Consider the following 25,119-nt stretch of genomic DNA (forward strand, 5'->3'; position numbering starts at 1 on the left):
AGAGACAGCAGGGTACTTTTTAAAAGAAAGAAGTTTATTTAAAGAAATAGCATGGAATAGAAAGATATCATTCATGCAAGGCCTCCTTGCCTTGCAGGTATAGAAGGATAATTGCAAAGAGTTCATTTCAGCCAAGCTATATGGGATATATAAAACAACCTAAGACGCACTATGGCACTGTTCCTGAGCTACTCACACAGTGAAGTGCTTTGTAGTCCTTGTGGAATTCTTGGAATCAGGGAGCTGGCTCCGTGACAACTTACCTGCATTCCTGAGCCGGTCCTCCGGCTGCTCAGGACAAAGAAAAGCCTCTGGTTTCCCCAAACAAAGCCAAGATGGAGAACAAGAGAAAGCAGGTTTCCCCCCAAGAGGAGAGAGGGAGAGAGACAAAAGACCGCATGGCTGCACACGCTTTTTAAAGTTCCATCCAATGATCTTGAATCTCCGGTCCTACTCTCTGACTGGTCACTTAGACCTTGCATCAGCTATGATGTCACAGTTCATTAGAATGTGATGTCAGCTTCCTTAGCATGTACCTCCCCTTAGATTAACCCTTTGTAGTCAGGAGAAGTTTCCAAATGACAGGATGACCTAGTCATCACAGCAGTTTGCCTATTGGTGCACAGTGTTGTCACATACAGTGCCCCCTATGCATGCAAACTGGTGCAAAATGCATATTTAGTTGTGCAGTGCAGCAGTCGTCATGGTACATCAATAGAAATATAGGCGGGTTATAGACCGCCATTAAAGTACGCGCAGAGCGCGTATAGGGTTAGGGAGGTGCGGTGCTTCCACACCTCCCCAACCCTAAACGCGCTCTGCGCGTAAAAAATGGCGGTGCGTTCCAGACGGCCGCCGTCATGAGGACGTCACGGCCACGCCGCCTCTAAACAGGGCGGCTGGGACATGGACATCCTCGCTCGCGCCAGGGTGCCTAGGGCGCCCTTTGCGCAAACCAGGAAGGAGCTCCGTTTCGGAGCTCCTTCCTGGTTTGAGGCGCCACTTTGCTTCGCTGGGCGCAGCCTTCAGATGCTGCACCCATGTAAGCAAGGGAGAAAGGGGCCAAGCGGCCCCTTTCTCCCCCTCTCCGCCGCCGTGGGGTGTCCTTGGGGCTTGGGGTGTCCTTGGGGCGTTTTGCGCTTCCCCACCGCCTGAAAACAAAAGCAGTGATCAGGGCCTCAGCGGCTGCCATTGGCCACTGAGGCCCTGATACACCCGGGGAAAGGGGCGGGTACAGCCCGCCCCAAATAGGCGGTCTGTAACCCGCCATAGTGTCTAGATGAAGGAAAATAATGTACCAGTCTATTTGCTTTGGTCAGCCTCACCTTGAACACTGTGTCCAGTTCTGGGTACCAAATCAAGGTGGCTGTTATCAAGCTGGAGGGTGTCCAGAGGCGGACAGCTAAAATGGTGGAGGGCTGGAAACCACAAAGTCTAGAGGGGGACTTAGGGAGCTGGGTATCTTTAGCCTGGAGAAGAAGAGGTTAAGAGGTGACACGATAGCCTTGTTTAAATATTTAAAGGGTGTCACATAGAGGATGGAGCAAGCTTGTTTCTGCTGCTCCAGAGAATAGGACCCGGAACAATGGTACAAGCTACAGGAAAGAGTTTCCATCTAAACATTAGGATGAACTTCCTAGAATCATAGAATCATAAAGTTGGGAAGAGACCACAAGGGCCATCCACTCCAACCCCATTCTACCATGCAGGAACTCTCAATCAAAGTACTCCCTGTGACAGATGGCCATCCAGCCTCTGCTTAAAGACCTCCAAAGAAGGGACTCCACCAAAATCTCGAGGAAGGAATAGTTCCACTGTCGAACAGCCCTTACTGTCAGGGAGTTCCTCTAATGGAGGTGGACAGTAAGGGCTGTTTTGACATTGGAAGCTGCTGTCTCAGAGTTTGATGGAGGTTCTCCTTCTTTGGAGGTCTTCAAACAAAAGCTAGATGGCCATTTGTTAGGGGTGCTTTGGTTATGTCTTTTTGCATGCCAGAATGGGTTGGACTGATGGTCCTTGGGGTCCTTCTTCAACTCTATGATTCTATTATTCTCCATGACATCCATTCAGATATGTGGCTATCCTGACTTTCCTCTCATTTTTTTTCTCCAAGTTAACATCCCCAGCTCCCTCAACCATTCCTCCTAATCCACCCTCCCTCCCTTCTGCATTCTCTGCAAGCCTTCTGACCTGAAAATCCCTCTCTGACACCAAAATAGTTCATCAGCTGTCATGGGGAGACCTTTGAAGGAGCATTGCAAAAGAATCCCAGAGCTGCCCAGGTGGGAGGCGGTGGGATGGTTTCAACAAAGGTGGAGCTCTAAAACGCAGAGAAGCCTTTAAAGCTTCCAGCTTTGTGGAAACCTCCCACCAGTTTCCCACTGGCACGCTCTAGGAATTCTTTTATGTCTTTTGGAACTGCAGTCACTAGGAATAATCCACTCCCCACTCGGAAGCAGATTGCTTGATTTGCTCTCCCCTTGCTCTTACATATGTCTCAGGTTTTATAAGGATTAAATGTGTGTAACCTTCTCCGAATAATAGAATTGTAACCCAAGAACCAGTCCTCAGTCACCTATCTTGATCCTGATATAATTTTAACATCCTAAGGGATGTTTTAGCAAGTAAACCAAGCAGCAGTTTCCCAGCACGATATTCAGCTATGGCAGTTCAAACCAGAGAGCCCAGACTTGGAGAAGCCTGAAGGGACTCAGCCATTATAGGACCTCTCAAGATTGGAATCAGCATAATCTTTAGACTGTGGAGAAGGTGAATAGTGCGCTGGACTGGGAGATTGCTTACAGATCATACGAAGTGAGTTTCCCATCTGGGAAACATCTTGTCTGAGAACATTTTCCCAATAGCTCGTCACTATGAAATTCACTCTGTTCTTTCTCCTGGGAAAACTATTTAGCAATGGATCACCATTCATCCTGACACTACGGCCCTGGGACTATGTGTGAAAGGATCTAGGAGGTCTAAGGAGACCACAAGTTGAACCTGGAGTCAACAGTGCGATGCAGCAACTAAAAAAGGCCCATGCGGTTTTAGGCAGCATCATAGAAGTATAGTTCCTAGTCAAGGGAAGTAATAGTGCCACTCTATTCTGCTCTGGTCAGGCCCACCTGGTATTGTGTCCAGTTCTGGGCACACAATTCAAAAAGGGGCATTGAGAAACTGGAGCGTGTCCAAAGGAGGGCAACTAAAATGGTGAAAGGTTTGGAAACCATGTCCTATGAAGAAAGACTTAGGGAGCTGGAGTGTTTAGCCTGGAGAAGAGAAGGTTAAGAGGTGATATGATAGCCCTGTTTAATACTTGAAAGGATGTCATATTTGGGAGGGAAGCCAGTGTTTTCTGCTGCTCCAGAGATAGACCCGAACAATGGACGCAACCTCCAGGAAAAAAGATTCCACCTAAACACTCGGAGGAAATCCTGACAGTAAGGGCTGTTTGACAGTGGGACACTTTCCTCAGGAGTGGTGGAGTCTCCTTCCTTGGAGGACTTCAAACAGACTCCCTCACCCTCCGAGGGAGTGCTTCCACTGTTTGAACAGTCCTACATGTCAAAGAGGTTCCTCTTAATGTTGAGTTGGAATCTCTTTTTCCTGGACTTTGCAATCCATTGTTCCTTGTTCTAGTCTCTGGAGCAGCAGAAAACACGCTTGCTGCATCCTAAAATATGACATCATTTCAAATACTTTTACAGGGCTACCATATCACGTCTCAACCCTCCTCTTCCCAGGCTAAACACACCCTGCTCTCTAAGCCACTTTTCTTAGAACCTCTTCTTCACTGTGCAGTTGCCCGTAACTGGTGCATCGCTAAATCCATGATTTTGTCTGTTTGCAGATCTTGGTTCTCCTACAAGCGGATCCAAGCCCTGCAGAAGCTGCAGCCCTGGCCGCAGGTCAACCTGTCTACCAGCTCTTCGCAGAACTCGCTTTCGAAAATCGGAGAGGCTCCCAAGGGCAGCTACAGTGATTTGGACCGAGATTCTTCAGTTGTCGGGTAAGGAGGGAGCCTGGCAGCAGAAGGCTGCACTGGGCTGGGAAAACAGTTATTTGTACCAATGTAATCAATGTCCTTTGGGTCACTATAAGTTGGAAATGACTTGAAGGTGCACACACATACAAAAAGATATGACTTTGCACAAATGCACGAATATAGGATTGGGGACACCTGGCTGAATGAAACTATGTGTGAAAGGGATCTAGGAGTCCAAGTAGACCACAAGTTGAACATGAGTCAACAGTGTGATGCGGCGGCTAAAAAGGCCAATGCAATTTTAGGCTGCATCAATAAAAGTATAGTGTCTGGATCAAGAGAAGTAATAATGCCACTGTATTCTGCTCTGATCAGGCCCCACCTGGAATATCGTGTCTAGTTCTGGGCACCACAATTCAAAAAGGACATTGAGAAACTGGAGCGTGTCCAGAGGAGGGTGACTAAAATGGTGAAAGGTCTGGAAACCTTGCCAACAACATAGGGAGCTGGAGATGTTTAGCCTGGAGAAGAGAAGGTTAAGAGGTGATATGATAGCCCTGTTTAAATACTTGAAAGGATGTCATATTGAGGAGGGAGCAAGCTTGTTTTCTGCTGCTCCAGAGACTAGGACCCAGAACAATGGACGCAACCTCCAGGAAAAAAGATTCCACCTAAACACTCGGAGGAACATCCTGACAGTAAGGGCTGTTTGACAGTGGGACACATTTCCTCAGAGAGTGGTGGAGTCTCCTTCCTTGGAGGACTTCAAACTGACTCCCTCACCCTCCGAGGGAGTGCCTTCCACTGTTGAACAGCCCTTACTGTCAAGAGGTTCCTCTTAATGTTGAGTTGGAATCTCTTTTCCTGGACTTTGCAATCCATTGTTCCTTGTTCTAGTCTCTGGAGCAGCAGAAAACAAGCTTGCTGCATCCTAAATATGACATCATTTCAAATACTTTTACAGGGCTACCATATCACGTCTCAACCTCCTCTTCCCCAGGCTAAACACACCCTGCTCTCTAAGCCACTTTTCTTAGATAACCTCTTCTTCACTGTGCAGTTGCCCATAACTGGTGCATCGCTAAATCCATGCATTTTGTCTGTTTGCAGATCTTGGTCTCCTACAAGCGGATCCAAGCCCTGCAGAAGCTGCAGCCCTGGCCGCAGGTCAACCTGTCTACCAGCTCTTCGCAGAACTCGCTTTCGAAAATCGGAGAGGCTCCCAAGGGCAGCTACAGTGATTTGGACCGAAAGATTCTCCAGTTGTGCGGTAAGGAGGGGAGCCTGGCAGCAGAAGGCTGCACTGGGCTGGGAAACAGTTATTTGTACCAATGTAATCAATGCAATCCTGATATGTAGAATGAAAGAGCGTAATCATGAGATGGAAGGTTGGAGGGGTACCACAAAGGTCATCTAATTCAACCCCCAGCAGGAGGACAGAGTTAAAACACTCCTGAAAGATACCTATCCAAACTCTGTATAAAGACTTCCAAAGATGGAGAGTCCATCACCCTCTGAGGCAGTCTATTCTGCTGTTGAACAGCCCTTACAGTCAAGATGTTCTTCCTAAGGTTTGGAGATGGAATCTCTTTCCTTGCAATGGTGAGAGGTCTGGAAACAACCAAACCCTGTGAAGAGGAATTTAGAGAGCCAGGTATGTTTAGCCGGGGGAAGAGAGGCTTAAGAGGTGATGTGAAAACCCAGTTTAAATATTTGAAAGGATGTCATACTGAATATGGAGCAAGCTTGCTTTCTGCAACTCTGGAGACTAGGACATGGGGCAATGGATCCAAATTGCATCGGCCCTCGGTATCCATGGGGAATCCATTCCCCTTCGCAGATAACAAAATTTATGGTTGCTCAAGTTCCATTGTCCCCAATGGCGGCGCATGCATTTGGCCGTGTTACCATTAGGGACAGCGTCCATTGTCCTGAGTGGCAGTGTGGCCATGTTAGAGACAATGGGACTTAATGGTGGCACAGCTGCCATTGGGAACAATGCAGGCTTGACATCTTGAATCCACATATGGCAAGTCCACTGATACCAAGGGCTGGCTGTACAGGAAAGCGATTCCACCTCAATGTTAGGAAGAATTTCCTGAGAGTAAGAGCTGTTCAACAGTGGAAGAAGTTGCCTTGGAGGATGGTGGAATCTCATTTGGAGGTTTTTAAACAGAAGCTAGAGGGCATGGCAGAAGGGGGTTGAACTGGATGACCTTTGGGGTCTCTTCCAACTCTATGTTTCTCTTAACTCCGCAAATCCCCAGCTGGCATGGGCATACTGACTGTGGGATTCTGAGAGCTGTAGTCCCAGGACAGGAGAGATTTTCTCCATCTTTTATCTGGACCAGTATGTCTGCCACTGATTCTCACCTCTCTGGCTCCTAAACAGCCTCGTACCTCCCTTGTGCAGGGAGAGTCCATATTGCTAGAGCTAAATAGTTATCCTTCATTATTATTATTTTTCTCGTCTCTTTTTAAAAATTCTCCCACCTCAATGTGGCAAGCAGGGACTTTTCACAGGCTGCTTTCTTACTTTTGCAGGGGAGCTGTACGACTTGGACGCTGCCTCACTCCAGCTGAAAGTAATTAATTATGTGAGTATTAAGGACCTTTGTTCTGCTGTTAAATGTGCCCTTGTGTCTTTCCCTTGCACTTGGCGAGTGTTTCTTGCTTCCACTGACAATACTAACGCTGACTGTATTTATGGCTGCATCTGCACTGCAGAGCTATTCCAGTTTGACACCACATCAACTGCTGTGGCTCAGTGCTATGAAACTCTGGGAACTGTAGTTTGTTGTGGCATCAGAGCTTTCCAATAGAGAAAGCTCAATGTATCACAAAACTAAAATTCCAGAATTCTATAGCACTGAGCCATGGCAGTTAAAGTGGTGCCAAACTGGAATATTTCTGCTGTGCAGATTCAAACTTTGTCTTACAGTACAGATGCCTTTTGATAATAAACCTTCTAACTGCCCTCCTAAGCCATCTCCAACCTCACCCTGTTCTCCTCTTCTGCAAAACCCTTTAATTTTAGAATTTTCAATAAAGTGGCATTCAGATGGACCCAAATTATGCAAAACAGGCCTGTTTCCAGCAATCAAGACCTATTCTTGATTTCTGAGTGCAGAATGTGAACAGCAGGGAATGGAATTTAAGCTATCATACCTACAGGGCTTCCCGTCCGGTGATGGTCTCAAGTCCTTGAGATCCTCTTAATCACTTCTTTCTGCAAAATTATCCCTTGGCAGCCAGAGGGGAAGAATGAGACCCGCGGTGGTCTCTGACCCCTGTATCTAAGATTGTTGTAATGGAGGAAAGCAGAAGGAAATGTCTTCCAAAAGCTGCGAATATGAAAGTCAAAATGGCCCAGTGCTTGGAAAAGTTGCCAGTAGCCAGGATGGTCAGTAGCTATGACTCGTATTTGCTCAGCATGTATGCAGGAAATAGCATTTTGAATTGGACTGTAATTTTTTATAAAAATGTTTTTATCAGAAAGGCAGCAAACAAATGTAATAAATAAATAAATAAATAACACAGAGTAGGCTTAGACTCAGAGGCAAGAGAGGTGAAGGTCTGAGGAAGAGACAGCAACAACTTAAGATATGCAGACAACGCCGTACTACTATCAGAAAACAACTTAAGACCCAACTACAGAAAGTCAAAGTGGAAAGTACTAAGGTAGGCTTAATGCAGAATTTTAAGAAAACAAAAATAATGACCCCAGAACAATTTATTCTCAATAATGATAAAATGGAAATAATCAAATTCCCATACTTTGGATCAAACATTGATCAGACTAGGGCTGGAAAGGGCAGCAGTGAAAAAACTAAACAAGCTCCTAAAATGCAAAGACATAACACTGGATGCTAAAGTTAGCATCATCCCAAGCCATAGTATTCCTCATCATCATGTACAGATGTGAGAGCTGGACAGTAAAGGTGAATAAAAAGAAAAACTCATTTGAGATGTGGTGCTGGAGAAGAGTGCTGAAAATGCCATGGATGGCCAATAAAACCAATAAATGGGTCCTTGAATAGATCAAGCCTGAACTCTCCCTGAAAGCCAAGGTGACTAAACTGAAGCTGTCACTTGGCCACATCATGAGAAGGCATGAATCATTGGGAAAGACAATAATGTTAGGAAAGGTGGAAGGTAGTAGACAAAGAGGAAGACTGCATATCAGATGGATGGACCCAGTCAGAGAGATTACGGGCCTAAATTTGCAGGACCTGAGCAAGACAGTAGAGGACAGGGGGTCTTGGAGATGTCTCATCCACAGGTTGCCATGAGTTGAGAACGACTCAAGAGCAACTAACAGCAACACCAAGCTGTGCTATCTGGGTGACACAGATGTCTAGAGGCTTCAATGTTAGGGATGCAACAGGAATCTGTTGTAGGTTTTATTCCAGGTTTCAAAAGAGCTGCTCCAAGTTCCTTGAACCACTTAAGCCTAAGATGAAACCTAAAGTGGATTTACTGTAGTACAGAATTTGCCATCTGCCCCTGGTAGTTGGTTGATTCTGGAAGCTGTAGTCCAACATAGTAACTTTCCCAAGCTCTGAGGTTTCCTGGCTACTTTTACTTGCTAAATTTATCAGGGCTCAGATTATGCTCAGCTGCGGAATAACAGAGAGAGAGAGAGAGGCCAATTCATTGAGATATCTAGGCATATAGTTTTGTGAAACTGTGAGCTGGAGGGATCTTGTAGCACCTCTGAGACTAATTCAAAGAAAGAAATTGGCAGCATGAGCTTTCGTAGACTTCAGTCTACTTCCTCAGATGCATTTGGTGGAGTGGAAGCCAGGCACAGATATATATATGCCATTAGGATGTGAGGATGTCAATTCAAATTACAAATCCTTTTTGTAAGGAAATGAAATTGCAGGTCCAGTTTTAACAATGGTTGTGCACAAAGGCATAGGAAACTTGTCTTTGTGCATGGAGAGTATGGGACAAGTGTATCAGGTCTAAACAGGAACAGCAATAAAGAACTACAGTACCCAAGCTTAAGCCCAGACTATGATGCATCGTCGTTCTTTGTGTAACCATCTCTGTTTCTTGCAGCTGAAGCAGGAAACTCAGTCGCCATGTTGCTGCCTCCTCTTGGTCTCAGAAGATAACCACCAGCTTTTCTGTCAGGTGAGTCTCCTCTCTCCCATCTCAGTCTTAAAACTTTCCATGCAAAAGGTGTCCCTGTCGCTGGTTGTTTGGTCCTTGCTTGGTTTCTAATTGTTTGGCCCTGCCATGGCTCAATGTTACAGAATTCTGGGATTTGTAGTTTCATGCGAACCTTTTCTGTCAGTGCCACAGCACACTACAAATCCCACAATTCCATAGAATGGAGCCATGGCAGTTAAAGCGGTGTCAAACTGCATTAATTCTGCAGTGGAGATGCAGCCACAGTCTACCTCTTGGAGCATTGTGCGACTGATCCTTTCTCAAAATCACTAGTGCAGCTGAGAATCAAACCCTGCTAGGAACAATTGAGGGAATGGGGATATGTTAAGCCCAGAAAGGATGCAGCCGTCTTCAAATATGTGAAGGGATGCAGTTTAGTTGAAAGATGGAGGGAACTAGAGCTATTTCATTTAGAGCACCAGAGGTATAATTCCTCACTAATTTTGTTCCCGAAGGAAGGAACGAGTAGTTGTAGCTCTTTTCTACCAACTGTGAGAATGTCTTTGAAAACGGTTTGCAGTTTAGGGATTATTTAAAGGCAAAATGTGCATATATTTTCTCTATTTTGGGTTTCTTTTGCACAGAAAGCAGCATTTGCCAAGAAAGAACTGGCATTTTATGCATAGGAAAGGGCATTTTCTACCCAGAAAATTTCAGAGCAAAAAAATGTTGTTTTCTATGCAAAACAACAACAACAACAACAACAACCATGCATGACTTTTGTGCCAGAGGATCACAGAATATTAGAGTTGGGAAAGACCTCAAGACCAACCATTAGTTTCCAACTGTAGCATTTCTTGTGCAGAAGACAAGATGTTTGTTTGTAATTGCTTTTCATTTTATTAGCTAGAATTTTAATTAAACATTTTAAAAACATTTGTATAATCGACTTTTTTTAGCTGTATTGCTTTTAATTTTTTTAAGTCACCTAAATACCTCAAAGGCACCAGATCTCATCTGATCCTGGAAGCTAAGCAGGGTCATACTTGGTTAATATTTGGGTGAGACACCCAGCTGCTGTAGTATATTTTTCAGAGGAAGGAACTGGCAAAACCACCTTTGAGTATTCCTTGCCTAAGAAAACCCTGTGAAATTCATGAGGTCACCATAAATCCTCAGGCGACTTGGAAGACGTGTATACACAATACCTCAAGGCATCAGATCCGGTCTGATCATGGAAGCTAAGCAGGATCAGCCTTGGTTTAGTACATGGATGGGAGGCCACCAAGGAATCCCATGTGCTGCAGGCTATATTTCGGAGGATGGAACTGATAAACCCACCTCTAAGGATTCCTTGACTAGGAAAAACCTACCAAATTCCCTGGGTTGCCAGAAATTGACAAGCGACTTGAAGGCACACATGCACAAGCCACCTTGAGCCCCAGATGAGGAAAAACTGTGATATTGTTATTTTGATTCCTTCCATTTCATGCTGGACCCCTTCTTGTGTCTTTCAGGTTGTGGGCGATAAAGTCCTGGAGGAGGAAATCAGTTTTCCTGTGAGTTGTTCAAACATAGTCTTTATTTATGATTTTCTGGTGTGGATATCAATGCTTGTGTAGCTGAAAGAAAGCAACACAGACACACACAGACAAAGCAAGCCCAAGAGAGAGTTACTATCCCCAGGTTTGGAAGACCTCCATGGTTTGTACAACTCAACCTTGGAAAGGATTCCTCAGAAGTAGCCCAATGAGGATTAAGTGTGCTCAGTAGCCACTGAATATGGCAGAATCAGATGGGAGGAAGAATGGAAAGGGATGGAGGAAGGTTTCCTTGGAGTTCAGTTGCAACCTTCACAGTGGATGGACAGCCAAAACGGATTTTCCCAGCAAGGCTGTATGGTTATGAGCAACATACATCCAAAGTACAGTGTGCAAATGCCTTGAGTGTGCAAGAACCATTAGCTTTACAAAGCATCTGCTCCTGGCAGAGATGACAATGTTTTTAGATTGGCACAAGCACATGCCTTTTTGGTGTTACTGTAAAGACTGTCCTGGTGAGGGTCTATATTTCAAAATGGTGCCCTTGAGACTTTCTTAAAAGGGTCTCTTAGCAGCCCAGTCCCCAATGCAAGTGCTCTATGACTACAGATCCCAGCATAGCAATAGCAAGTACGTTTCTGTATCACTTACTGATGTACTAAGCGGTTTACAAAGTGTATGCTAATTGCTCCCAACAAGCTGGATGCAAGACTGAATCAGTCCTGAATCCTTGGCTGGGGTTGAACTCGCACAACCTTGTAGTCTGTGAATGAGTAGCTGCAGTACAAGCATTTAAGCACTGCACCGCCAGAGCTCCCGCATCCCACAGCCAGTCTAATAGGGAAACACACATAGGCAAGTTGCAATGAACTGCAATGATATTGTCAGAGCTGAATTCTCTCTTTTCCTCTCTTATACACACACATACTCACACATATACACCAAGCCTTGTAGAAATCCAGCACAATGCATCCTCTGGATAGCTTAAGAGAAAGAGTGATCAATCCACAGTAGCAGATAATGCAAGGAGATAATGGTACCATAATTGGTGGTGGCAGGGAGGTTAAACAATGATTGTGCGCAAGCAGTCTGCATTTGAGAGCTCTGGAGCGTCTGCCTTCTTGATTTATGTACAGTACCTCATCTTGCCTGGCTAAAACATTCCGCAGTGACAGCAACCATGCTTGGAAATGTGCTGTGCGGTTTGCACAGTGATAAGAATGTTTCTGAGTGCTGTGAGAATACCAGCCTTGGATTGCGCTATGCACCAAGCCCTCAAGTTGGAACACAGCCTGCCTGGTCAGGAAAGCCTGCAGCAACTACCCAGTTTCTGGGCAACAAGAATCCCATTTTTCATGTCCCAAGATTGGTTGTAATTAAATCCCACCGCTTGAACCCTGTTCCCTCAAACACAACAGGTCAAAACCCAGCACCGGCTCTGCACCTGGTGTTGCAATTGGAAGTAGCAGCTATGCATTTGTATTCCTCCTTCCAACCCAGAGCAAAGTAAGATACTGCACTTAGGTAGAAAAAAAATGAAATGCATAGATATAGGATGGGGGACACCTGGCTTAAGGAGACTTAAACATGTGAAAGGTATCTAGGAGTCCTAGTAGACCACAAGCTGAACATGAATCAACAGCACGATGCAGCAACTAAAAAGGCCATGCAATTATAGGCTGCATCAATAGAAGTATAGTGTCCAGATCAAGGGAAGTAATAGTGCCACTGTATTCTGCTTTGGTCAGGCCTCACCTGGAATACTGTGTCCTGTTCTGGGCACCAAAATTCAAAAAGCACATTGAGAAACTGGAGCCATGTGTCCAAAGGAGGGCGACTAAAATGGTAAAAGGCCTGGAAACCATAAAGCCCTATGAGGAACAACTTAGGGAGCTAGGGATGTTTAGCCTGGAAAAAAGAAGATTAAGAGGTGATATGATAGCCCTGTTTAAATACTTGAAGGGATGTCACATTGAGGAGGGAGCAAGCTTGTTTTCTGCTGCTCCAGAGACTAGGACCTGGAAGAATGCATGCAAGCTCCAGGAAAAGAGATTCTGCCTCAGCATTAGGAGGAACGTCCTGACAGTAAGGGCTGTTTGACAGTGGGACGCAATCCCTCAGAGAGTGGTGGAGTCTCCTTCCTTGGAGGACTTTAAACAGAGTTTGGACAGCCATCTCTCAGGGATGCTTTGATTGAGAGTTCCTGCATGGCAGAATGGGGTTGGACTGGATGGACCTTGGGGTCTCTTCCAACTCTATGATTCTAAAACCCACTGCTTGGACCCTGTTTCCTCAAACACAAGAAGTCAAAGCCCAACACCAGCTCTGCATCTGGTCTTGCAATTGGAAGTAGAAGCTATGCATTTTTATTCCTACTTCCAAAATATCAGGTAGCATGGTTTCATGGAATCCCACGTTTCAATGCCTGGAGTTTTGATATCATATCATAATGGAAAATCCACCCAAGAGGTGTCACTAGGTAGGTGCGGAGAGTGCAGACCACACTGGGTGACATCTCAAAGCGGGGTGAATGCCCATTGGAGTAGTTGCTCCTGTGTGTCCTAAGACCAATCTGCCAGTCCACTCTCCCCTGACAGCTGTACCCATTTCCTTACTATGGCAGTCATTTGCCTTTCTGGTTTGCCACCCTTCCCCATGATTCTCTCTCTTTCTCTCTCTTCTCCAAACAGTTAACAGTTGGCCATTTGGGAAGCGTTGTGGAGGAGAAGAAGTCGATCACTCTGCAAGACATCAGCTTGGTAGGTCCATCTCTGGGACTGAGCCCTGTCCCAGTACACACACTCTAATGCTCCTCTGTATCTAGCTTCTTGCATGCTCTTTCTGGTGTCCATTTTAGCCCTGGTACTGCCTCTTCTTGGATGAAGGTGGAATTGCAGCAACGTATGCTATGGATTTGGTCTTGGGCTACTTACCATTTAGAAAATGCTGGATGAGACCCTACGTAATGCTTGCTATATCATTAAGTGGCAGGCTCACCACCGTTTCTTATGGGCAGTGATCAGTTTGTTTCCCCTAAAACATATATCATAAAGGCGCTTGATAAGACCGTGCTTTGTGCTTGCCTGGCATAAATTCATGTACAGCTTAATCCCTGTATCCACAAGGGATACGTTCCCAGACTTACTGTGGAGAGCAAAAATTAAGGATAATGATGAATGCTATATTTCTGTCTGAAGTAGCCCATAGGATCTCCAGATGACTAGAGAGATTTTCTCTCTAGGCATCTAGAGGGCTTCCAACATAACTCTGGGCAACCTGCCCCTGACTGAATGCCTCCTGTGAAGCCATCTGCTCTTTATTTTGGGCTAAAAAAGGGGGTGGTCCAGGGAGTCCATTGTACATGAGGGCTGCAAAAACAGGCTTAGACTCCAGGGCCACATTTTGTGCCACTCCCCTCCAATTTAGCCATTTCTGGTGCCATCTTGGTTTCAGGGAAATGCTGAGCTGTTCTTGCCCTCCATTCCATGTGTCAAGAGTGCTTTAGAGAGCTTCTCGCCATGAGATGTCACAAAATCTTTAGTATTTGTAGATCTGCTTCATATATATTTTGCAAAGATGACAATGCCTGCTTTATTTCTCTGCTAGGCCCTGTATGTGGGGTGGTGGTGGTGGTATGGGACTGGTTGTTGCTCATATTTTGCTTGAGAATACATAGTACTCTGCCTGTGAGCCACAGGACTCTCTCACACATATCCCCCCAAATACCTCAATGAATCTACAGCTGCTGCTACACTGCAGAAATAAAGCAGCTTGACATTGCTTTCAATGCCATGACTCAATCCCAGAATTCCATAGCACTGATCCATGGAAACTAGTGGTGTCAAACTGCTTTATTTCTGCAGTATGGCAGCTACTTACAGCATCCTAAGGCAACATGACAGGTGCACATGGTACACAAACAGCAGACGCCAGTAATTAAAGCTGCGCATGACAAGCAGGAGGCCAAAGAGGTCTCTCTGATGGTTTAGTGGCATATCAAACTATGTGTCTGGAAGGACAAAGTCTCTGTTTTTCTGTGCTTTAATTGACCCCTCCCTCTGTTACCCAAAGAATAGTTGAGGGTCCCACTAGTTGTCAGCGACACTTCAAAATTTGGGGGAAATTAGTGTGCCAGAGTCTTGGGTAACTTTTGGATTGTTTACACCAGTAAATACCAGTACATACTGAGGAGGAGTCCAGGGATGGGGTGAATTTAGAAGGTTTTATTTAGAAAAATGCAGAGTGCAACCATTCACACACACTCACCCAAGATAAAAATTCAAACAGACACAGCATACAGAGCTAACCGAAATGGAAATAGGGATATGGGATAGCAGAGTTTATAGGTTTGCAATGAGGTTATAATTACCTGTCCAAAAAGAAGATGGCGGAAAGCTGGACTGGCTCACACTGGGCGGTCTGAGGATGACACAGAACATGCACAAAGTGCAGGCATGTATGCAGGCTGTGTGTGTATAGATTAGGTTTTGAAACCACACTTATATTTTAAAACTAGCCCCAGGCAATAGTCTACCTGGCCAGGTAATAAAGGCTTGAATGACTTGTCCCAGGAGTGGACAGTGGGATTCTGGACTGGTTGACGATTTGAACAAAAGCAGGGATTGGATGGGGATATACCTGAGATGGAGGGACTGAGAAGTTTGTCTGGGAACATAACACGGGGTAGGCAGAGACAGATGGCTTTGTTGCTTTGGGTGCAAAGAGATGCTTAGTCTTAGGTTTCAAGAGGAAATACAGATTATTTGGGGGAAGGAAGGAGCACTTTAGATTTGATGGTTGTGTTTACTTGGAGGTATACATCTGGGAGAAGCAATTCCATTTTTTCCCGGGAACCTGATCTTTTTAGTGTTCCTGAAAGATCATTTGATCTCTCAGAAGCATGTTTGCTCCAAATAATGAGATATCTGGATATGAGGACCCCAAAATACAGCGTGGGGTATGCAGGGGTGCATAACACCCCCCTCTTCCCAAAAAAGTGAACCCATAGAGCCATCCCAGAAAGAACGTGTGCCGCCATGCCACTTGGAGTTATTTAGCCAGGGCTCTTGAGTAATCCATCATTCGTGTTCAAATCGACAAACAGGCCAGGAGGGCTAACACAAGGGAAGGGAAATTAAATATGGTCTCGCTGGCCAAGTAATGGGAAATGGGAACCTTCCATCATGAAGAGGGAGAGGGCAGCCTGTGAGCGGGTTCACAGGGGTGGCGTTGTGTTATTTTGCAGAAGATTGCAGCAGCCGTGGCTGTAAATAAAGTTTGGTTTGCTTGCTCTGTTTGGAGAAGGGCCTGCAAAGTCCCACATCTGATACTCTTGCCCAGGGATGGGGGCACTTGAAGGCCCATTTTGTAGTCTAAAAATCCTTCTAGAAGGTCTCAGACTCCCCACTTTTTAAAAAAATGTTTTTCCCAAAATGTTTTATTTTTAATGGTAAGTAAACTTCAAAGTGCATGAAACATAGGACTTTATCAGACTAGCAAAAATGACGGGAGCATAGCGATATGTTCCTGTCAAAATCATGCAATAATGTGAAAATTATCGCATGATGTCATGACTATCGCACAATTATCGTGTGAATGAAGAGGCATTCTAGTGCCGCTTTTTATTCATAGGATTTTCCTGCAATGTCATGTGATAATTATTGCATGATTTTGACAGGAGCATATCACTATGCTCTTGTCTTTTTGCCCGTCTGATAAAGGCCATAGCATCTTGGTCCACCTTGCCTTCCTTGCAAAAAGCCCATTGAACGGGCAAAATTGGCCACATTTCAGTCAATTACCAGAACAGGAAGTGACATGAAATCAGTTCCGGTTGCGCGGGGAGTGACCATGAAGCACAGAGGTGGTGCAGGGAAGGGGATATAAGGGGGATATTAGTCCAAAGGATGAAACATAGGACTAGAGGAGCTACACACACACCTCTGTGCAATGTATAGATTAAGGCCCAGAACAGACAGGCTGAATGCGCCATGCTGGCGCCAATTCCAGGGTTAGGGACTGTGCACTGACCACACGGTCCCTAACTCTAGCACAGCACCTTGGTGTACTAATGGCGACATCCCGTGTACATGACTGCCACCATTTTGATGTAAGCGACACGCAGCATATACACGTAGCTGTGCATCACGTCACACACTGGTGACATCTGCTTGGATGCTGAAAAAGAACCTGTTTTTTCGGGGTTCTTTTTACTCCGGAGTGATGCCGCACAGTTTTGTGGCTGTGGTGTCCCTCTGGAGGGAAATTGGCCGCTGGGGACTCATTTTAGCGACCTATGGAAGGATGCCAGGCTGAGTGGATCCTGGAGCCTTGCCTGGGATCGAACTCACAACCTTTTGTGAGTGATTGCAGTTCTGGCGTTTAACCATTGTGCCACCATTTCTTTGGGATTTACTTTGATTTGTTTACAGATTAAAACATACCTGCCCTTCCAACCATATTTGCTTTGTCCTCCCAGCCCCTCATATCCTTTCATTTTTGTCTCCGCTTTCCATTTTCCATACAAAAGCCCTGATGAAAAACTCGTCCCTCAGATATCTGCAGATGCTTGTGCCAGGCAACAATTTCCCTTTTGAACCACTACTAAAAGTTTGCACCAGCACTGTTGTTATTGTTGTGTGCCTTCAAGACATTTCCAGCTTATGGTAATCCTAAGGCAAACCTATCATGGGGTTTTCCTTACAAGGTTTAGAATCACAGAATCATAGAGTTGGAAAGAACCACAAGGGCCATCTAGTCCAACCCCTGCCATGCAGGAACTCAGAGTACCCCCATCAGATGGCCAGTGTGTTCAGAGGTTGCCATTGCCATCCTCTGAGGCTGAGAGAGTGTGACTTGCCCAGCAGTGGGTTTACATGGCCAAGTGGGGATCTGTATCTTGTATCCAATACCAAACTATTGTTCCAAGTGGCTTTGGTTAGTTAGACTGTAAATCTCTATAAACAGAGAAAAGAAGGATCCCAGACACCAGAAACCATAGCAACAAGGGTTATAAATAAAAAAGAAGGCCTTAAATAGACTATAAATTAAAATAAGTGAGTCATATAGGTTCAAGAAAGAGGCACGTATACAATTAGTGGAATAATGTGATTACAAAAGCCACACAAATACGGGGGGGGGGGGGGGGGACACCAAAAACCACAAGCCAAAACAAAAGCAGAAAACCCCATGCCTCTTACTAGACTGCAACATAATTGTTAAAAAGGAAAGGAAAATAGACCATAATACATAGCAAAACCAGGGTGATGCACCCAGGTGCCAACGGTTTATGTAGCAGCAGAAGGTAGCACTGATCCCAGCCTCAGGATAAGGCAGATGTGTCTTCTGTGCATGAAATGGCACTGCAACTTTCCTCACTCGGTAGGGATGGTCTTGAGTGATCCTTTGGGATCCTACTTCTTCAGCAGTTTTTAAAATGTCTGAGTTCCTCCTCTTACTTTCCCCCTTTGTTCTGAACAAGACTACATGTGAAAGGGATCTAGGACTCCTAACCACAAGTTGAACGTCATCCAACAGTGTGATGTGGCAGCTCAAAAGCTAACGTGATCCTAGGCTGCAGCAATAGAAGTCTAGTGTCTAGATTGATCAAGGGAAGTAATAGTGCCACTCTCTTCTGCTTTCTTCAGGCCTCACTTGGAATAACATTGTGTCCAGTTCTGGGCAACACAGTTCAAAATGGATGTGGACAAGCTGCTTGGCCAGTTGGGGGTCTCTGCCAATTCTATGGTTCTATGATTCTATTCTCTCAGTATCATTTTCTGCCATGGGGAGTTAAAGAGGGGAAGAGTTGCATGGCAAAGCTGATGGTCCACACTTCAAATTCACCGAGAGGTGAACCGTATCGGCTTCTGCTTCAAAGTGGCTGGCGCCGTCTGCCACTTCTCAGTGTGCCTAGCCAAGCAACTGCATAATTAAGTTGCCCAATTAATCCCAGGAAGAACGTGACAAATCTAGGAGACACGGGGGACACACTGGGGCAGTGGAGGTCTCTTTAATTGGGTATCGGAAGCAGAGCAAGGATTCGGGTTGAAGCTTGGCAAATCTCTGCTAAGGAAGAGGGGCGATTTCGTCTGCAATCAGCAAATTTGGAGGCAATGCCATGTTCATTTTCACCTCCCGCAGATTGCAGGCAAGATTCTTTGGCATCATACAGCCTAGTAAAGACTCATATTACAGTTGCTGTAATATATTTGATGGCATCCTGTGGGTGGCATACAGCAATGTAAATTGCCTCACATCTGCAAATTGAAATTTTACACTGTTGCACAATGGAGATGTTCACGTTTCAGGTCTGGAGAAATAATGCAGTTTGAGAGCACTTTAACTCCCATGCTTCAATGCTAGTTCAGGGCTAGCCATGCTTCAGTGCTGGGAACTGTAGTTTCGTGGGACACTTAGCCTTCTCTGTCAGAGAGCTTTGGTGCTGTAACAGACTACCATTCCCAAAATTCCATAGTATTGAGCCGTGGAAATTAAAGTGCTATCAAACTAGATTATTTCTGTGATGCGGATACAACCCTAGTGTATAGACAGATTGGATAGAATCCCCAACTGCAGTAAACGAGTGTGTCAGGAAATAAGCTGATCTGGCTCCCTTTGCCTTGATGATCTAGATCTCTGCATGCAGGGGTATGTTTTGTACTTCCAGTTGATGAAGCTTTCACTTATAGCCCCAGGTGGTAGAGTCCAAGCTGAATAGGGACTTTACAATCTTCTTGTCCCTTGAAAGATAGATATGAAGGAACAAGTAGGTAAATATGAGCAGGAAACAAGGACGGGATCTAGAAGATTAAAGTTAAAGAAGATGTATGGCTTAGCCTTAGAGATTTCAAAAAATGGAGTACACTTGTCCCTCCACATTTGCAACTTTGATTTTTGCGGATTTGATTATTCACGGATGTTATTAATATGTACTCTCTAGGAATCTCTAGGTCCTCCAGTGCAACTCTATAGTCAACTTTGACCAAAGGTTGCTCTGGAGGACCTAGAGATTCCTACAGAAAACACTCCACTAACCTTTTGTAGCTCCTCCAGCACAATTTATGCTCAATGTCTGGCAGAAGTTGACTACAGAGTTGCCCTGGAGGACCTAGAGATTCCTAGAGAGGTGTTCTCTCAGTTAAAAAAAACCCCCAGTGTTTTGTTATTTGCGTTTTTTCCTCATTCACGGGGGTCTGGTGCCCCTAACCCTGGCGAATGTGGAGGGACAAGTGTATATGGTAATACTGGTGACTTTGTATAAGTGCGCTTGCTCCATACATGGGCACACTATACATGGCTTTAGCTTATGCTGAAGCCGCATGGCAAAAGAATAAATGGTGCCCGTGATGTAAGCACTCTGCTGCATCACAAGCACAAGCTCCATTATATTCAATGGGGCTTGAGCATATGTATTTTTCACCTTACGCTGAGGGGTGTCCAGAACGGATCCCCCACGTAAAGTAAAGGTCCACTGTATTTATATAATGATGAACAGGAGCCCTGGTGGTGCAGTTGTTAAACGTTGCTACTGCAGTCACAATGTTGTGAGTTCGATTCCAGGGCTCCATGGTTGTCTCAGCCTTCCATCCTTTCGTAGGTTGGTAAAATTGGCTTAAGATTGTAAACCGCTCAGAGAATCCTGAGTTAACTATGAAGCAGTATGGGAATGTTAACTGGGGGCAATTGCCTTACATATTGTAAACCGCTTAGAGAGTGCTTAAGTGCACTGATAAGCAGCATAGAAATGTACTTGCTATTGCTGTATGAAGTGCTAAGTACTATTGCATATAGTTTTTTCTCTCGCTCTCCTTTTTATTTCTTTCTGTTTAGCCTCTTCATTGTTTTCTAGTATGACCTGTTTATATTTAATTAAAATATATTTTAAAAAATATTTATTTCAAAATCATGCTTCTCTCTTTATAGCATCAACATTTCTGGGTTGATGCAAATTTGTATTATGGATAGGTCATGGAAATACAATAATCACATTGGGTGGCTCTTTGTCAAGTTCTTTGCTTTTTGATCTAAATCATTGTGTGCTGCCTGTGCTTTAGCAATAATACCTTCTAGTTTGTGCGCCTTTGAGTTCAGACCTGCCTTGGGATTTCATCCTTGAGAGTTCTCTTAGCTCTAATATACTTGAAATTAAAATCTCAGATGGGAGACTGGGAATCTTGGGAGACTCTATTGATTTCTACAATAAAATGTCTTGACTTGGGGGGAAACAACAGCAGCCATCTTCTTGCTCCATGAATGCCGTGTCCTTTCCCTTTCAGGAGGAGCACAAGCAACTAAACAGCATGCTGGGATTCGAGGTGACATCCATGCTCTGCGTCCCCGTCATGAGCAGGGCCACTTCCCAGGTGGTTGCTCTGGCCTGCGCTTTCAACAAACTTGGGGGAGAGAGGTGAGCTGAAGATCCGGTTGGGCCTGGGCTATCAGATAGACTGTATCCAGAGGCTTCACTAGCAGCTATAGGGGGTACGGACCACACTGAATGACAACTCTGAAAGGGGTGTCCCCCGGTGCACTGGTGGCCCTGCCAGGGGCAAAATAGCTAGCAGAGACAGAAGCAGCCCCACTCATGTACAGATGTTTACCAGCCAGGCGTATGCAATTCTCAGCATGCAGCAATAAATCCAAGGCAGTGTCCAGTAGTATGGTCAGCTTACCATGCAGCGGCCAAAGGTTCTTCGGAAGCATGGGCCAGGATTTGAAAAATGAGAGTGTTGCTTCCTCCAGAATAGTTGACCGCCTGCAATGACCTTCCAAGGGAGTTGCTGGAATGTTTATGGGCTGAAAGCCTCCCACAGTTGATGCCTCATTAATGAGCATTTCCTTTATAAAGGCTCTGAGTGTCACAAACCCTCCCTCTCTCATCTACGTTCTGCTGTGCTAGATATTGTCGAGTCCATGTCTGTGTGCTGTCGCCACTGGGGAACATCACTGTCTGGCTCAAGCACTGGAAATTCCCCATGTCCTTCTTCTTCACTGTCTGTGTCATAGGCTGAACCTAGGTTCTGGGAATAAAGTGTGACAGAAGGGGACCAATTAATCTCCAGTGACCAGGAGTTCCACAGCCCAGTATTAACATTTTCTTAATACTGTGTGAAACAGATCTAGGAGTGATAGTGGATCACAAGTTGAACATGAGTCAACAGTGTGATGCGGCAGCTAAAAAGGCCAATGCGATTCTAGGCTGCATCAATAGAAGTATAGTGTCTAGATCAAGGGAAGTAATAGTGCCTCTCTCTTCTGCCTTGGTTAGGCCTCACCTGGAATACTGTGTCCAGTGCTGGGCACCACAATTAAAAAAGGATGTTGACAAATTGGAGCATGTCCAAAGGAGGGTGACTAAAATGGTGAAGGGTCTGGAAACCATGAAGCCCTATGAGGAAAGACGCAAGAAGCTGTGTATGTTTACCTGGACAAGAGAAGGTTAAATGGTGATATGATAGTCCTGTTTAAGTATTTGAAGGGACATATTGAGGATATATCAAGCTAGTTTTCTGCTGCTCCAGAGTCTAGAACATGGAAGAATGGATGCAAGCTAAAGGAAAAGAGATTCCACCTTAACATTAGGAGGAACTTCTTGACACTAAGGGCTGTTTGACAGTGGAACACACTCCCTTGGAGCGATGGAGTCTCCTCCTTTGGAGGTCTTTAAGCAGAGGCCGGGTGGCCATCTGTTAGGCATGCTTAGATTGTGATTTCCTGCATGGCAGATGGGGGGTTGGACTGGATGGTCCTAGGGGTCTCTTCCAATTCTTGATTCTATGGTTTTGCTGTGCCCTTGCCCTCTGCTTCCTGCAGCTACACGGACCTCGATGAGCACAAAATCCAGCACTGCTTCTGCTACACTTCCACGGTGCTGACCAGCACACTGGCCTTCCAGAAGGAGCAGAAACTCAAATGCGAGTGCCAGGTGAGTGCCACGCAGCTGCTGTTGGCTTGTTGTCCAGCTCAGTTCAAAGTGAGGGTCTTGACATTTAAAGCTTCAGCTCAAGGGTCTCTGGGTCCCTATTTCTGTATGACCTTCTCACACACTAAGATCTTTAGCTGTGGGCTTGTCTTGCCTGCTTTCCTTGTCGGAGGTTTGACTGGGACCCCCACCCCAGTAAGTGGGTCTTTTTAGGGGGTGCCATCTTGTTTTTTTAAATATAGGCGACCCTCTGAATGAAACCTGTCCAGTATCCCCAGTTTTCAGCAGCCTTCCTCGAATCTTGCAAGCTCAACAAGTCTTTCTCAGGTCTTTTTTTTTTTATAGAAAATGTTATTATATTAAAAACCAAAAACATAAACAACAAAACATAAAAAGAAGAAAAAAATTTAAAAGACATATTACGCATCAAACATACCATATATAAGAAAATATTGCAATAATAGTTACAAAATACTAACTAGACTAAAATCGGATACCTTCTGACTTCTTGAAAAGCTCTAATAGTATATTCCTTATCAGTGTACAATCTATATACATGTATCTTAATTAATTCTTTACACCGTACGCAACATATCTGTTGCCTAACCCCTTATTAATTTTTTGTGTCTACATCATGAACTTTCTTCTACCAGACAGCATACCAACATATTTTCTGCTTACATATGTTTTGCCATATTATTATATCCCTGCAACACAGTATCACATTTGTCCCTTGAAATTGGTTTAGATTGGTTATCTAACCTCTAAAGTTATTATTATTCTACTACAATGGACATATGTGAATCATTCTCTTTCTTTATATATGTTTAATCCATGGTTCCCAATCTAAATTAAACATCTCTAATGATTTCTCATTCACTAAACGTGTCAATTTGTCCCTTGCATAATAATCATATATTTTCAATTTCCATTCCTCTAACTTTGGGATTTCTGTATTTCTTCATTATTTCGGGAACAATGTTCTCAGGTCTTGTAAACCCAGGGCAGCCGTAGCATCCTTTCCTGAATCCATGACTTATCTCAAAGGCTGAGAGAAGGTGGTTTGCTAATGGTCATCTGGGTTCCTGTGGCTCAGCAGAGATTGTTGTAACCCTGGTCTCCCAACACTCAAACTACCAAGACACACTATCCCTCAGAGAGTTTTCTTGGGGAGATTCCTGCAGAAGTATTTTTATCTTGTGAGCCCCCTTGGGTCCCTTTTTGGGAGAAAGACAGCATAAAAATGAAATAAATAAACAAAGCCCTGAGAAATGCCACTTTGCCCTGGTGCCACATCAAACAACAATTCCCAGAACACCATAGCATTGGACCATGGCAGTTAAAGTGGTGTCAAACTGAATTATTTCTGCAGTGTGGATGGACTCTCAGTCAGCGTCATCCAAAAGTTATCAAGAGCTCCATTGCTGAATTTTTTGACGTATGCACAGGCATGCACTACAAACCTACCCCCTGGAAACCTGTGAATATGCAGATTGTGGCCTTTGCTCTTCTGATCCTGTGAAAAGGAAGAGCGTAGATCCTGGCAGGGGATCCGACTTAGCAGGACTCTGCCCAGTTTGCGGAGCAGCCTTTAAGCCGAAACAGCAGGACCAAAGGCAAGGGCACAGTCAAAGGCTGGCAACCTTGTTAGTGCCACTTTGGTGGTGGAATAAAAGGAATTTGCAAAGCAGGGATCCAGGAAGCATGCTGAGATGAAGAGAAAGTCCCTGAGAGCATTAGCCAGGAGTCAAAAGAAGCCAAGCACAGACAGAGCAGCACTTGCAGGTGCAAACCTCCTTTGGAAACAGGACTTGAGCCATTGCAGTGAAAGCGGGGTGAAGATTAACCTCTGCTGCAGATGGTCTAGGCCCTTCGTTGTCAGTTTTCTTGCTTTCTTCCTATCTCCCCATCAACAAAGAGTTGTTGTTGCTGTTGTGTGCCTTCAAGTTGTTTCTGACTTACGGTAACCCTAAGGCGTTCACCTATCACAGGGTTTGGTGCAAAGGGGGTTTGCCATTGCCTTCCCCTGAGGCTGAGAGAGTGTGACTTGCCCAAAGTCATCCAGTGTGGCTTTTACATAGCTGAGCCGGGATTCGAACCCCAGTCCAACAATCAAAGCACTATACCACATTGGCTGTCCAACAACGAATAGCCTATACTGTATATACTCATGTATAAGTCTGGAAATTTTAGTCAAAAGATTGATCCCAAAAAGCTAGGTCGACTTATCCACAGGTCAATGTAAATATTATACTTTAACTCTTATTAAAAAGGGAACCATCCCCTGATGAAAGGCCAGAGTGCAATCTGTCCCAGAAGCACTGACCTCCCTCTACTCTCATTTCCATCCAGTCTTTAGTGGGAGCCAAAACAGTTACGCCTGCATAATTTTGTAGGTTCTTTGGCACTGTTTTCCTTTGCTTCATCATTTAGGTCCTTTGTTGCATGAACCTAAGTTTTACCCTCAACTTATCCAAGGACCATCCACTGCAGCCCTCTTCTGCTGTCCAGGAATATATGGAATCAGAGTTGGAAGAGACCCCAAGGGC

The 25,119-nt window shown here is 44.9% G+C and overlaps 1 protein-coding gene across 2 annotated transcripts in view; it reads left to right on the top strand.

Moving 5' to 3' along the window:
• Positions 1-25,119, top strand: part of PDE2A (phosphodiesterase 2A) — a 528,828-nt gene that overhangs the window by 467,799 nt on the left and 35,910 nt on the right. For both annotated transcript variants that reach the window (XM_042457505.1, XM_042457506.1), the window contains 7 exons: positions 5,096-5,255; positions 6,530-6,582; positions 9,053-9,127; positions 10,624-10,665; positions 13,338-13,406; positions 20,925-21,055; positions 22,462-22,573. In XM_042457505.1, coding sequence (XP_042313439.1) covers positions 5,096-5,255; positions 6,530-6,582; positions 9,053-9,127; positions 10,624-10,665; positions 13,338-13,406; positions 20,925-21,055; positions 22,462-22,573 — 642 coding nt within the window. The remainder of the gene's footprint in view (positions 1-5,095; positions 5,256-6,529; positions 6,583-9,052; positions 9,128-10,623; positions 10,666-13,337; positions 13,407-20,924; positions 21,056-22,461; positions 22,574-25,119) is intronic.

This window comes from Sceloporus undulatus, chromosome 3, assembly GCF_019175285.1.
Source record: "Sceloporus undulatus isolate JIND9_A2432 ecotype Alabama chromosome 3, SceUnd_v1.1, whole genome shotgun sequence".
Classification (NCBI taxonomy): Eukaryota; Metazoa; Chordata; class Lepidosauria; order Squamata; family Phrynosomatidae; genus Sceloporus; species Sceloporus undulatus.